The sequence below is a fragment of the Oreochromis aureus genome, linkage group 12, assembly GCF_013358895.1.
Source record: "Oreochromis aureus strain Israel breed Guangdong linkage group 12, ZZ_aureus, whole genome shotgun sequence".
NCBI lineage: Eukaryota > Metazoa > Chordata > Actinopteri > Cichliformes > Cichlidae > Oreochromis > Oreochromis aureus.
The window spans coordinates 4,667,489-4,681,978 of NC_052953.1; the positions used below are offsets into that span (position 1 = coordinate 4,667,489).

Here is a 14,490-nt window from a genome sequence, read left to right on the forward strand (position 1 = left end):
AATTTAGATTATTAGAAGTACTTCTTTGTTTTTGTGATTTTGCTGTTTGTCACGGGTTTATCTCTTGATTAGCTTCAACACCTCAGTGCTTACATAAATTAGCATTGTTTTAACTGTCGCTTTTGATTTTTTTCCCCCACCTTAACAGCCCCATGACAAATTGATGCACAACAACTATTTTCTCAAGCCACTGGATTCTCGTATATGCTTACATTTCCCAAATAATGGGAAATACATGCTTGTTGTTTTTCTTCTTTTTGTTCTCTTTGTTTTGTGGGGCTCTGCTCAGGATACATCAAGTTAGCTAGCATATACGGAAACCAAATGGCGTGCAAAAGAATTAACATTCTAATTAAAATCTAATTAGACTTTGATTTGCTAGATAATTATAATCGTGTGTTGCTGTTCTCTGGACTATTCAGATTTGATGAGGTGTGTTATGGTAATTACCTCACTGATATGGAGTTGTGTGACAGCGTAGTTTTCACAATGAGGCAAAACAAAAGAAAATGGGTTCAGTTTGTTTGTGTAATCCGTGTTTCAGGAGAAGCTGCGCTGTGAATAATTAGTTCTTATACTTAAATGAGGTGAAAGTACTTCCTCGGAATAGAAAATGTAAACAACGAGCAGTTCTACAGGCAGATGTGGACATCAGTATTTTTATATTACTGTCGTCTCTAACGTATTTGCTGGCATTTTATGATTTTTATGAGTAATGCTTTCCAAAGAATAGTGTTGTTTCAGCTTTATTCAGCCATTTGCAATGTTCAGATCAGAAATACACAATATTGTAAATTTTTATTTTGAATGTCTTTAAAGCAGATTTGTCAATTCCGGCTTTAAAAGGCTTTCAAACACTACAAACATTGTAAATTTCAGAGGGAGATTATCTAAATAGATCTTTTATAATCAATAATGGTTAAGCTACTTTCCCAAATTCCTTCACATCCCTCGCTTGCATGTCTCTACCTTATAAGTATGTTGCCCCTTCTCACTCCCGAGGCGTGATATAGTTATGATTTTTTCAACTTTTTCCCTAATACTGATGCCTTGGGACCTCTTGATCTCAATCTTTTTACGATAGTTTCAAAATAACATTTCACTGTGGCAACCTTGTCCTTGTAGAGTTAGTTTAGTTTAACCTCTTAACATCCACATCACAGGTAACCCATCCAGGGTTAGATGATTAGGGGTTTGAGTTAGGTTTTGATAGATTTCAAAGACAACATGGAAGAGTTATTCCAGAATGCTTATGCCCTAGCAGTTGAAAAGGCTAGTTTCATAACTGATGTATGATAAATTTCTTTATTGAAAAGATTGGCATGTTTGTCTCTATTCAGCTTGCTTGATTTTATGAGTTTGTTATGGCACCAAAATAAAATTCATGATATGTCAGTGTACTTTATAAATGTACTTTTCTTAACTTGGAGATGGAGAGAAATGAAGTTATGTGAATGTAGCTTCTTCTTCTTTTTCTTCTTCATTAAGCTGCTTCCATCTGTCTCCATCTCACCCTGTCCCTAGCGTCTTCCTCTGTCCATGCATATCCTCTTTCACTACATTCCTGAATCTTCTCTGAGGTCTTCCTCCTTTCCTCCTGCCTGTCAGCTCCGTCTTCAACTTCCTTTGACCACTCCACTATCCCTCCTCTGCAACTGTCCAAACCATCTCAGTCTTGCCCCTCTGATTTTGATATTATATAGGCACTGTTTCAGTGCTGATGGGAGCTACCTCGATAAGCAGAAATTGCAGTAAGTGTTTAAAATCTTTTAATCTACCTTTATTTGGAACATTTGTTGTAGCAGATACAGGTAAAGCAGGAAGAGCTCAACAGCAGCTGTGGCATTAATTTCATAGCCTGGAGTCACATCTACTGCAGAGCCAGCTGCACGCACCTTGTTCAAACAAAAGACGTGACTCATCACTTACGACCAAACCTGGAATTTCCTGCGTAAAACACCACCTGATGAAATGTATAACTGGTGTTGAATGTAACCTGAGGGGAAAGCTACTGAGATATGAAGGAGTTATGAAACTTAATTACTCATCTAGAGTCAATAGATACAACTGTGAAAACATTTGCATTATCTGTCTTGGTTTTCCCTTGAAGGCTTGGTTTTGGAATGCTCCTTGGCCACATGTTCATATTGCATTTGGTTAAATGGTGCTGTGTGGCTCGGTGGGTGGAGGATGGCTTTTGTTTTATGCATACAGCTCCATGGTACGCTGCCAGAATTAGAGACGGGGGTGGGGGGTGGCGGTTCAGCTCCCACTGTAGATCAATGTGTAGAGCAATGCACTAAGTCGTCCAGGTTGGGGGATTTAAAACTGCACAATGAGCCATTTATGCTGATGATGGAGGCCGATGTAGTTCTGTGATGCCCCTTGAGTGTAAACGCAAATTTAATTTCAAATCCAACCACGAATTCCCAAAGATCTGATTCAGATCATCATCTGTAATCCTTGCAAGCACTGAAAATGTATATGAAAAAACAAATGGCCACCACATCAAGTCCATTAAACTGCCTATAACACACTTCTTTGAGGAAACATTTGTTTTCATTCTTTCTTTCTTTCTGCATGTTTGTTTTTCATATTTGTTTTACTATCCATACCTACCTGGCTGTTTGTGAAAAAGTTATTGCCCTTGACATCTATCAGTCTCGAACAGTGTTGGGTAAGTTACTTTAAATTAGTAACTTAGTTACATTACTAGTTACTTCTCTAAAAAGTAACTCAGTTACTTCAAGTTACTCGTTACTTTCAAAGTAACTAGTTACTAGGGAAAGTAACTTTGGTTTTACTCAGAATTCTCTTGTTAATGTGTTGCTTCTGTAACTGGATACCCAGCCAGACTGCCAGTCTTCTAGCTTGCTTACTTGCCACAAGTGCACTGTGCCACCTACCAATAGAAAGGAAAAAATAATGTGCACATTTCCACGAGAGAAATCCCACGCCTGGACCGTCGTTGACCGCCACATGATTCTAGCCTGCTTTTTACATCCAACACAAAAACTGCAGTCGTGGTGCTTTCAACTGTACTCAGAACTCGGAAATTCTGCCTTCTGAATAGGAAGATGTAGGTAACACCAGACTGCAGATGAGCTGCATCCAGGGCTGGACTGGGACAAAAAAAATCATCCCGGGCATCTTGACTGGAGACCGGCCCACCATTATAGGAAAAATCATAAAGCCTTTGAATGAAAATAAACACTGTTGTGACAGTGATGTACACTGTTCTGATGGTATATATGTATCAATCTATCAATTGTTTGTTGTAAGACTCAGATAATTATATTTTTAAAAGCGAGACATTTTAAATGAGAATAAGAAAGAAAAGTATTTCCTTGTGCCCCCTTTCCCTGTTAATGCCCCTACCTGCCCCCTGGCAACACTTTGCTAGACCCGCCCCTGCACAGTTACCAGCTGTCAGCTACATAGAAAAGGATCCTGGTGTTATTTGTCTCTCAGAAACAGTTCATAACTTCCTTCAACTCATTCATGTCACCTAAAAGGTAAACCTGTTTCTCCATCACCTGTTCAGCTCTGATGATTCAGTAAGGACATCTCCTGGTTTCATCTTCATGTTTCCCTCTCACCAGATAACCAAACCGACATCATGACCAGCAGCTTTACAGCTGTGGCTCCAGCAAACATCAGCTGATACTAGAAATTAATATTAAATAAATTCTAACAACAGCTGATCAAGCTTAAACGTGCTGCTGTTGTTTAGCGCGACATCCGCTGGATTCCTCTTTAGTGGGCGATAAATAAACAAGAGAGAAAAGCCGATCAGCTGATCACTGATCAGTTTCATGATTGAAGTAGCAACAGGAGAGGGAGGGGGAGAGAATGAGAGAAGAAGAGGCAGCTGACAGCGTAAACAGAATAAATCCAGCTTTGTGTCTTTTTATTGTAGCTACAGTCCGGGACAAACTGTTCCTTTTCACCTCAATACCAAGCGTAATATTTTCTCTGAATACAAGGCGATTCCGTTTTTTAGGGCACGTTTGGCAACTCTAATAATTAACTGTATGAACAAAATAAAGTTCGACATCAGTAACATAGCACCCACCCAGCTGTATAGAAACTCTGTCATGCTAGCTAGCACGCAGTACGAAAAAAGTCAGCACAACGAAAATAAACTCCACCTAAACTTGGTTTATATCTGACCCAGATAGACTGCAGGTCATAACTTCTTACCTGAAGTTCAGTTCACCTGACACTCTCGGACAGGCGGCTGCTTCGGGTCTCTCCTCTTGCCTCCCTTTTCCTTCATCAACCTGCTGGCTTCCACCACTTGCTAATGTTATTGAATCTGTGGAAGCTCGCGATAGCCACCACACAGTAACGAATAACGAGCCTTTCTAAATCCCAGTAACGAGTAACGCGTTCCTGGTTTGGGCATAATAACTAGTTACCGTGCTCGTTACCACAATAATAACGTAGTTACTGTAACGCGTTACTTAATAACGCGTTAGTCCCAACACTGGTCTCGAAAGTGCTACCAAGCCCTTTCTAATTCAATTCAATTCAATTTTATTTATATAGTGCCAAATCACAACAAAAGTCGGCTCAAGGCGCTTTATATTGTACAGTAGATCGCACAATAATACATACAGAGAAAAACCCAACAATCATATGACCCCCTATGAGCAAGCACTTTGGCGACAGTGGGAAGGAAAACTCCCTTTAACAGGAAGAAACCTCCGGCAGAACCAGGCTCAGGGAGGCGGGGCCATCTGCTGCGACCGGTTGGGGTGAGAGAAGGAAGACAGGATAAAGACATGCTGTGGAAGAGAGACAGAGATTAATAACAGATATGATTCGATGCAGAGAGGTCTATTAACACATAGTGAGTGAGAAAGGTGACCGAAAAGGAAAAACTCAATGCATCATGGGAATCCCCGGCAGCCTACGCCTATTGCAGCATAACTAAGGGAGGATTCAGGGTCACCTGGTCCAGCCCTAACTATATGATTTAGCAAAAACGAAAGTTTTAAGCCTAATCTTGAAAGTAGAGATAGTGTCTGTCTCCTGAATCCAAACTGGAAGCTGGTTCCACAGAAGAGGGGCCTGAAAACTGAAGGCTCTGCCTCCCATTCTACTTTTAAATACTCTAGGAACAACAAGTAGGCCTGCAGTGTGAGAGCGAAGTGCTCTAATAGGGTGATATGGTACTACAAGGTCCTTAAGATAAGATGGGGCCTGATTATTTAAGACCTTGTATGTGAGGAGCAGGATTTTGAATTCAATTCTGGATTTAACAGGAAGCCAATGAAGGGAAGGAGAAATCTGCTCTCTCTTTCTAGTCCCTGTCAGGACTCTTGTTGCAGCATTTTGGATCAGCTGAAGGCTTTTCAGCGAGTTTTTAGGACATCCTGATAATAAAGAATTACAGTAGTCTAAGGCTTTAGGACTGCAGTGAGCCAGGGTAACAGCTATTATCATACCAAAATTACTGCAAGAGCACATCAACAACTCATCCAGGACGTCACAAAAGAAAGCAGAACAACATCTAAAGAACTGCAGATCTCACGCAGCTCAGCTGAGGTCAGTATTTGTGATTCATCAGTGAGGAGATGATGCAAAAATGGCATCCATGGGAGGCTCGTCTACCCAAGACCTTTGGGACTTTTGTGATGGCCTGGGGCTGCTTCAGGATGACCTGATGCGACCATGAATTTTGCTCTTTACCAGGGAAATGTCCGCTCATCAGTTTCTGCCCTGAAGTTCATGCACACTTGGGTCATGCCGAAGGACAGCGATCTTAAACGCACCACCAAATCAACCTTGGAATGGCTAAAAAAGGAAAAAAACAATTAAGTCCCAGTTTTGGCATGAACTTAAACAGGCCATTCATGCTGGAAAACCTTCCACTCCAGAAGAGTGCAAAGACGAGTGTGTGAAGACTCCTCCACTTATTGCCAACTACTGCAAACAGTTAATTGCAGTTCTAACTGCCAAGGCTGGTACCATCAATTATTCAGGCACTTTTTCACACAGGTCCAGGTAGGTTAGGATGGCTTTTATTACCTCTTGGTAGATGAAATCATCATTTAAACATTGCATTTTTATTTACTCGGGTAATATTAAAAGTTATTTGATGATCTGAAATGCACGATTGTAATTTATGCAACAAACAAATAGAATTCAAAAAGTGGGCCAAATATTTTTTCCACAGCACTTTATATAAAATCTAAAGGAGACAGACTGGAGATTAACAAATGAGAGGAGAGGCTTCTAAAGCTTCTCATTCTCGTAAAAATTGCAACAAATGCCACAATAAAAAATTAAGAAAGCATGTGTGTCCTTAAGCAATATCTTTTTGTGAAACATCTTGGATTTCACACATGGTGGACCTCACATCTGCAGCCTCTTCCTGTGCTTGTGTAGCCAGCAGACTTTCTGCTTCCCTTGGAGTGACTGTTCGATCTGTATTGGAAAAAGAGCTTTGGATGCCTTCTCTGTACGCCACGTGTTCATACAGTTTGAAATGAAGCATGTTGCAGCCAAGCTAATGTTAGTGCTCCAACAAAAGCCTCTTAACTCAGATGTCATAAGAATTTAGGGAAATTGTGTCATTATGAGAAAAGGAGAAGCTGAAGCATGTGTGGTTATTTCAGCTTTCATAGCCTGAAAACATAAATCATTAATCATTTCTCTCAGTTCCATAGATTCCCTGTGCAACAGGAAGCTTTGGAGCCTTGGAGCCAAAATAGCTAACTATATCCATTTGGTTTAAGAGCAACAAAAACACAATTTTTTTCACCAGGTTACCAAGTCTTTTGAAATGTCTCTCCGCGGTTTTTGAAAGATGAGACATCTGAGCAGAGCAAAAACAAAAACATTCTTTATCCTTCTTATGTGATCATTATTGTGTAGTCCTCTTCATAAGGTGATACAGATGTTGGGTGTGTGCAATAGGAACTCCAGCACTGCATAAGAAACAGCTGGTTCCATCTCGTGCATGCGCACTGGACTGGACTTGAGGCTGATGACGCCTTCAAGTGCCGTCAGAATAACAGCACTTTACCCAAGTTGGGCAAACGTTAGAAAAAAAAAAATAGGTCAGTGGATGACACATTCATCATCAGCACCATATTAGTCGCGAGCAGTTTTGTGGTGATGTCATATTTATTGTTTATTTTTTAACAGCCTACAGCTACATCATTAAAACCATTCGTTAACTCCGAGCACGTTCAGGAACTTTGGCAGTGGATCAGTGGATCCTGTGGGCTGTGTGGGGTGGACTTCCTTGTATCTGGTTTGTTCCAGCTTATCCTGCGGATGCTTAATCAGATGGGACGGTTTGTAGTTTGTAGACGGTAATTTGGAGGAAATAAACATTGGTTTTCTTTTTTTAAAGGTTGTAACATCAGGGCCGCCATTTCAGTGGGAGGAGGCAGGCAGGTGGGTGTTTGGTCTGCAGTAATCAGTAGCGGTTTTAGATACGGGCGACACGGGCGGTTGCCCGGGGCGGCATCGTGATGGGGGGCGGCATCACGGGCATCGGCAAAAAAAAAAAAAAAAGTAAATAAATAAATAAATGCTCGTACTCATGCTGCCCCGACGGCAGCCAGCGCATATTGGGAATGTCATAGACACCAATCGGTTTTCTATCGCCCATTTGCTGGGAGTAAGGGCGCCCTCCGTTTGCGAGGTGCGCCTGCTGCTTGCGGCACAGGGAGGAGAGGGCGGGGCGGCGGGGGATTCTCTGACCGGCTGGAGCAGCATCTAATAACCAACTCGCAAAATAAAACAAAATAAAAACAAAACAACAAACACGAAAACACCGGACATTATGATACAGACTTATAATTTGCACCGATGTTTTTCGAAATGCTATACACGAAAACTGAGCGCGAGAGCCCTCGGTGCGCCTGCGCGCTGCTGAAGTCAAAGTAAACTTTATTGTCACCTCCGCTACATACAGTCCAGTATATAGAGAGACGAGACGACGAGGCTCCAGTTACAGCAGTGCAAGTAAACAAACAATATATATAGTAGAGTAAGAAAATAAATATACACTTTAGGACTCGGGGTAAAGGGATCAATAACAATTTAAAATTTATAATTTACAGTTTGATGATTTAAAGTCTCACACATAACCCGTCGAAAGGGGAGGGAGACCTGCTGCTTCCAAATAGAGCACATTTCATTCATAATGTTGTAAATCCAAGCCCATTATGTATTCATGATTTGAATCCTGGGTTGTGTGAAATCCCAGAAATACACCCTAGACAAAGTTAATCTGTGAACTAAGGTGTAGGTCTATTAGGTTATGTTGTGGTGATCCTCTGGTTGAGGGATGGGTGTTCATACTGGAGTGCAAAATTAAAACGAATGGAAGATGGACAAGAAAAGTTCAAAGCCATCAGGTGCTCAGTTTAGAAAAAAGAGAAAAGAAGCGGAGGAGAAACAAGCAGAAGATGCAGGTAACCAGATGTGTCATTGGATAATGGCAGGTCATCCTGAAACAATCAGAATCAGAATACTTTATTAATCCCTAAGGAAATAATGTGGGTTACAGTTGCCCCAAGAAGAAATGGTAAAAATAGTAACAGTAACAGACTAAACTCCAAACAATACATTATGTTACAGATTTTAATATTAATTAGTCATTGTCAATTGTTGATTTGTCCTGTTCTCATTGTATGACCTAATTATGATGGCTGTTTGGTAGCCGTTTGCATACTATGCATACTCTCTCTCTCTCTCTTCATATGTGTGTGTGGACAACAGTTTTATGTTAAATCCTTAACATGTTTTTGTGTGTGTGTGTGTGTGTGTGTGGGGCCAGCCAGAGGAGTGTTCGCCCAGGGCGCCAAACAGGCTAGGACCGCCACTGGCAGTAATATTAGGGCAGAATGACTGGCTGGACAGGTTTACCAGCAGCACAGTGTATTTTAACTGGATGATCAAAGTTATATGCTTGACCTGTCACTTTTCTTGGATGGTTACATTTTTATGATTTTGTCCATTTTGTCCAGGTTAAAACACCTTCAGTGCGTTCAGGCTGTAGGCTACAGTAAAATGATGGACCTGAGTGATGATGGCATGGCCTTCGGGAAGATGAGCACTTTTAATCTGCATATTTTTATATTTTCATATTAAAAAACCTAAAAAAGGCAAATGTCTTGCAATTTACTTACAAAACAGTAACAGTAATATTCCTTTCCACCGCTTAACAAAGCATCTATTGTGTGCTTATTAAGAACATTTCTCTCCATTTACCAGCTTTGTTAAATTCAACACGAGCTCTTTTCTGGGCACATCTGTAAAACGAAGCAGGAACTTCGAAAGAAGCGATTAATTTTGTACCAAAGCTACGCCTCCAGCACTCAGCAGTACGAGTTTTTGAGCAGCTCTTGAAGGAAGCTCAAAGTTCTCACAGTTTGTCTCGGTGAAGTTTGGTAAAAGCTGAGATTTTGGGGTTTCTTCCGTCTGGGGTTTTGCGTGTTTTGTCGCCAGGTTTGATTTTTTTGAGGATGTGAGTGAGCAGTGAGTCACAACGATGTAGAAACTTCACCGGTGACGTGACGTGACGGTGATTTCCTTGATTTTGTTGCTCAAATTGTTAACTTGGTTGTTTTGGGAGAAGTCTGACATGCAGCTCCTCCTCCCCGAAAACTCATTTAAACTTTGATTTTTCTCAGCGAGCATCGACTCCTTATCGTTTCTCTGTGTCGCAAACATGCGGGAAAAGTTGTCACGATATTTTGGCGCGGAGGAGAAACTTGTGCGTGGACATAGCGGCTGGACTTCGGCGGCGGTCGCGGTGCTCCTGCTCGGGTTGTTCGCCTCGTCCTGCTGGGCAGAAGAAGCGTCATGTCACGGAGCGTACGACCTCTACTTTGTTTTAGACAAGTAAGTGAAAAGTGCAGACAGAGCTGGTGAACTCTAGATGACTCCTGTCTGATCGTGCTGCAGCAGCATGCATGCGTGTAGCTGCTTTTTGTTATGAACTCTGGTGTTTGCCTGTGGAGGACGAGCCGGTGCGCCCCTGGGATGATGATGGTGGGATAGTTTGGTTTGGGTGGACAGGTTTTCTGCGACCTGATTAGGAATATGAGTTTTCAACATATCCTGTATTTTTTGCAGACTTTGTATAAATTTGTGGCACTATAAGGTTTACAATGGGTTACTGTTACTGGCCGAAAAAACACTCAGGTCAGCATGCGTTATGGAGATGAAGTGCTACAGCCAGGAGCTTACCTAAGGGAGGGGGGGGCAAAGGGTTGTTTAAAGTGATGGGCCCCAATTGGTGCCTGCTACTCCACTTTAGTTTCACTGCAAACTTTATACTCTCTAGTCATTCCATTTATTTCATTTTATCTATTATTTTTCACATTTAAAAAAATAAATCTACTTATATGTGATGCTGTTTTGGTACTGAATGGCACTTTTAGCTATTTTCTTATTTCCCAAGGGGGTCACATGGATTCCCATGTGAGAGTTGGCAGTTTTTGCAGCTGATGAAGTCTTAGTTTTAATATCCAAACATCCAGTTTGGAGTGGCCTGGCCTAACTACCTCTGCCTGAATCCCATCTGTTGACATCAGCAGCAGGCCCCATTAATGCTGATTTGGCTGACTGGGGTAAAAATGTGTTGTTACAGAAGTGGGGTTGGACAGGGGGAGGGAAACGTAACAAACTAAAGCACTTTAAGTTATGATAAAAATGAATTGACATGTAATGGTTAACTATACAACTGAAACACAATAATCAACTGTGAAGTGATGGAGCTAACAGAGTCCAGTCTGGTTGCCGTCTCACACACACACATCCATGCATGTTTTAAATTCATGTTTGCAAAGAGACAGTTAGGAGTCATCTAGTTTTTGCATCAAAGATGTCATCTGTTCTGGTAACATCTCCAACACTCAAGTTGTTTGGCTGGGATTCAAAGTGGATTTCTAACTATTGCTGAAGTTTGTGTGTGCGAGGCGACTGATGGATACAGTCAGCTCTAATGAAGCTTCCCTGTGCTTTGAATATACTGTTGTTTTGCTAGAGTGCTTAAAGCTGTGGATGTAAAAGACCTTATCACTGAAGGTGATTACAAGTTCATTTGCCAAGACTCACAGTATAAAGAAGGAATATGCATGACAGCGTGCAAACTGATCACTCCTGGCACATGCTTACTTTGGTGTTGTTATGGCTAGCTGGATATCTTTTACATTCTTTGGAGTCTGCTACAAGTGGAGACTGGTTCATATTCAAAGTGAATAAGCTGCCGGCACGAGTCTGTGTTCAGGTCTACTGATATCTCAAAAATGCATCAATTAGATCCTGGCAGGAGTTTACTAGTGTGATAAAACCTGCTTCTGTATCATATTTTCTTTTTCCAGAAGTATAACAGTCTTTATTTTCTTGATACATTTAGGAGAAGACTACAGCAGGTCGGGGAAGTATAAAAGGTTATATTTACTGTGTTAGCATCCCGTTCATTCTCACAGCAGCAAATATGTCAGCCCTAACTGCGGCTTAAGAGTCATGTACATAGTTATGCAAGGCAAATTGCACAACAGTTTAAATGATGTATCACATGAATTACAGCATGACAAAGGATGATAGATTAGTAACTTCACTCATTTCTGTTGCTGCTGCATCACAGGGTTTTGAAATTAGGCAGTGTGTAAAATCGCACTGCTCAGAAGTTTGCAGATTGCAATCAATAAGTTGTGTTTTCTTTCACCTCCCAATTCAAGTAGATAATCCTAGTTATGGTGGTCACTGTAGGACAAACAACTCTGACCCCCAGTCATCTGTAGTCACTGTCAGTCTGCTGTTTGTTTCATCTGTCAATATGCAAAACTGTAATATGCAAATATGTAAAGCCTTGTGAAAGTCAGTGGAGCTGACTTTTGTCCAATGATTCAGGTTTTAATATTAGGCTTCAAACTTTCCTTTTTACTAAAGCATATAGTTAGGGCTGGATTAGATGACCCTGAATCCTTTCTTAGTTATGCTGCAGTAGGTGTAGGCTGCTGGGGAATTCCCATCATGCACCATATATTTCTTTTTCAGTCACCTTTCTCACTCACTGTGTGTTAATAGACCTCTCTGCGCTGAACCATACTTGTTATTAATATCAGGCTCTCCTCCACAGCATGTCTTTGTCCTGTCTTCCTTATTTCTCCCCAACCGGTCGCAGCAGATGGCCCCGCCCCTCCCTGAGCCTGGTTCTGCCGGAGGTTTCTTCCTGTTAAAAGGGAGTTTGATGTCGCCAAAGTGATTGCTCATAGGGGGTCATAAGATTGTTGGTCTACTATACAATATAAAGCACCTTGAGGCTACTGTTGTTGTGATTTGATGCTGTATAAATAAAATTGAATTGAACTGATACTGAGGTGAGATGTTGTGAATATCCTGAACCTTTCTGTCAGTGACTGTGAGCCGGCGTTTCTGAAGTTTTGGACTCAGACACTTAGTGAATAAACTCTCATACAAAGTGAGGATGTAATAGCACTGCTTATCAGAGACATTTAGACTCGGCTGATATAATTTTACCTTCTAACCAGCTGTTGTTGTTTAGCTGGCTTGTTGTCAGCTGCATGTCTAATCTCCTGTTAGTTTTCAGTGTGAAGTTTTAATCTGAACTATAACTAAAAAGTGGAAATGGAAACTGGGATTGCCTTTTAATGTAATGTAGAGCCTTCAGTTGGTCTGCAGCTGCAGGAACTTTGGATGAATTAAAAACAGCAGATGATGATTATGATGCATTGGCAGTTTACAGTTTATGTCTCTGGAGATTTCATGACAGGCCTTGAAAAAGGCCTCTGTTTGGCTGTTCGGCTGTAAAAAACTTTGATAAATGTTCGGGACTAAGGTCAGATATGTTAAAAAAACAACAAGTGAACTCGAGATCAAGCCTGGGCTGTGACCGCTCAAGTGAATGATACTCTCGGGCTGTGTCTTGGTTACGTGGAGTATTGCAGTGCCTCGTGGTTGCATGTGGTGAAGCGAGTACTGTGACAAACCTCATACCACCACACAAGCGTTACCGTGACCTCATCCAAATTTGAACAAGTAGTTTCGCACCCTGAACGTTAACCAGACTTTAACCATAACATCTATGCTATGTTTAAAGAGCATAGTTGGTAACATGTCAGTAACATGTCATGGGCTTTTTATAATGTTATCATTCTGGGAAATGCTGAAATGTTGAGAAGAGGAAGAATGAAGGTTTCTCACCTGTTGCTGTGTTGTTTCATTGTTTCAGTATCCATAGCAACAACTATCTGATGTGACAGCAGAGCATCTTCTAATCAATTAATTAATGTCTTGTAGTCATTGATTAAAGTCTTGACTTAAGTCTTTAAAACCTTTTTTATGTGACAGCATCAACTAGTGTGAGTTTTAACACATATAACCTTTCTTATCCTCGAATACCATCAAAACCACCCTTATGGTGCACCAACAAACCCAGTGCAAGCAGCTTCGAGCAGATGTTGATGCTGCGTTACTTCCTGTCTTTCACTCTCTCACAGCCCTGCTGCAGACATCACACATGCAGAGACTTCACAGCCACATTCAGTTCAGCAAAACTGCTTTGCAGAAGTAGTGCCATGCAAAAAGACCTCCTGTATATGAAGGAGAGTTTACAGCCTTGACAGCAACTGTTTTTAATCCCATCCTCCCACAGCTTGGACATGTGCCATCATGTTGAGTTGAAACACTGCTCGCCTGGCCGTTTTGTGTTTGGCCCACCCTGCCCTGGATAAAATTGCATAATTACAGGATAATGACCAAAGTTTTTTGGCACAATTTTGACGGCGTGCACACAGCTTTGCTGGTTCAGCATTTCTTTTTTATAAATTTGCCGAATCTGTTGGATTTACAAATGCAAGTTTACATGTTTGAAATGTAAAAAGTCTGAACTTTAGTGTTTTTTACTTGTCAGCTTGCAGTATCTCTAAGTTTACTTTATTTGCGCAGCTATGATGGCTCTACTTTAGGATTTCCTGGTTGAACTGATAAGACTGTGCTGTAATGTTTGTGGCAGCAATCACTGCCTTACTTTCTTCTTTCAAAACCCTTTTCAGAGCATCTGTCAGTCACACAGTAACACAAATCATAATCCTTTTGGACTCTATTAGGGAACCAACATTTACAAGTGAGCTTCCTGTTTTATAAACTAGCAGTTGAGTCCAAAAACCCATCGGGCAAGTGTTTACTGAAAGTACAGAGCAAGAGAACTGAGAGCTACTTTCCCATAGACTTCCAGTAGTGCAGTCACCACTGCAGGCCATTAGATAAAATGCTGGTTGGTGGCACTTCTGCACTAGCTTCACTTTTTAGCCTCACTTTTCATCTTTTTCCATTCACACTTGGCAACCAGCCTGTACATCCTCAGTGTGATGTCAAAGAAAACCAAACACTGATTGAAATGGTTTCTATTCTGCAACCAGTGGATTGAGCATACTCCACCTGGAGCTGTATTAGCCTTAAAGATTTATGAACATAAAAGACAGGTATTTCCAG

At 41.2% G+C, this 14,490-nt stretch overlaps 1 protein-coding gene across 1 annotated transcript in view; it reads left to right on the forward strand.

The window, feature by feature from the left end:
• Positions 1–9,349: 9,349 nt before the first annotated feature.
• The window catches only part of antxr2a (ANTXR cell adhesion molecule 2a), an 83,435-nt gene continuing 78,294 nt past the window's right edge, over positions 9,350–14,490 (forward strand). The window contains exons 1-2 of the mRNA XM_031734858.2: positions 9,350–9,550; positions 9,660–9,870. Coding sequence (XP_031590718.1) covers positions 9,698–9,870 — 173 coding nt within the window. The 5' untranslated portion in view covers positions 9,350–9,550; positions 9,660–9,697. The remainder of the gene's footprint in view (positions 9,551–9,659; positions 9,871–14,490) is intronic.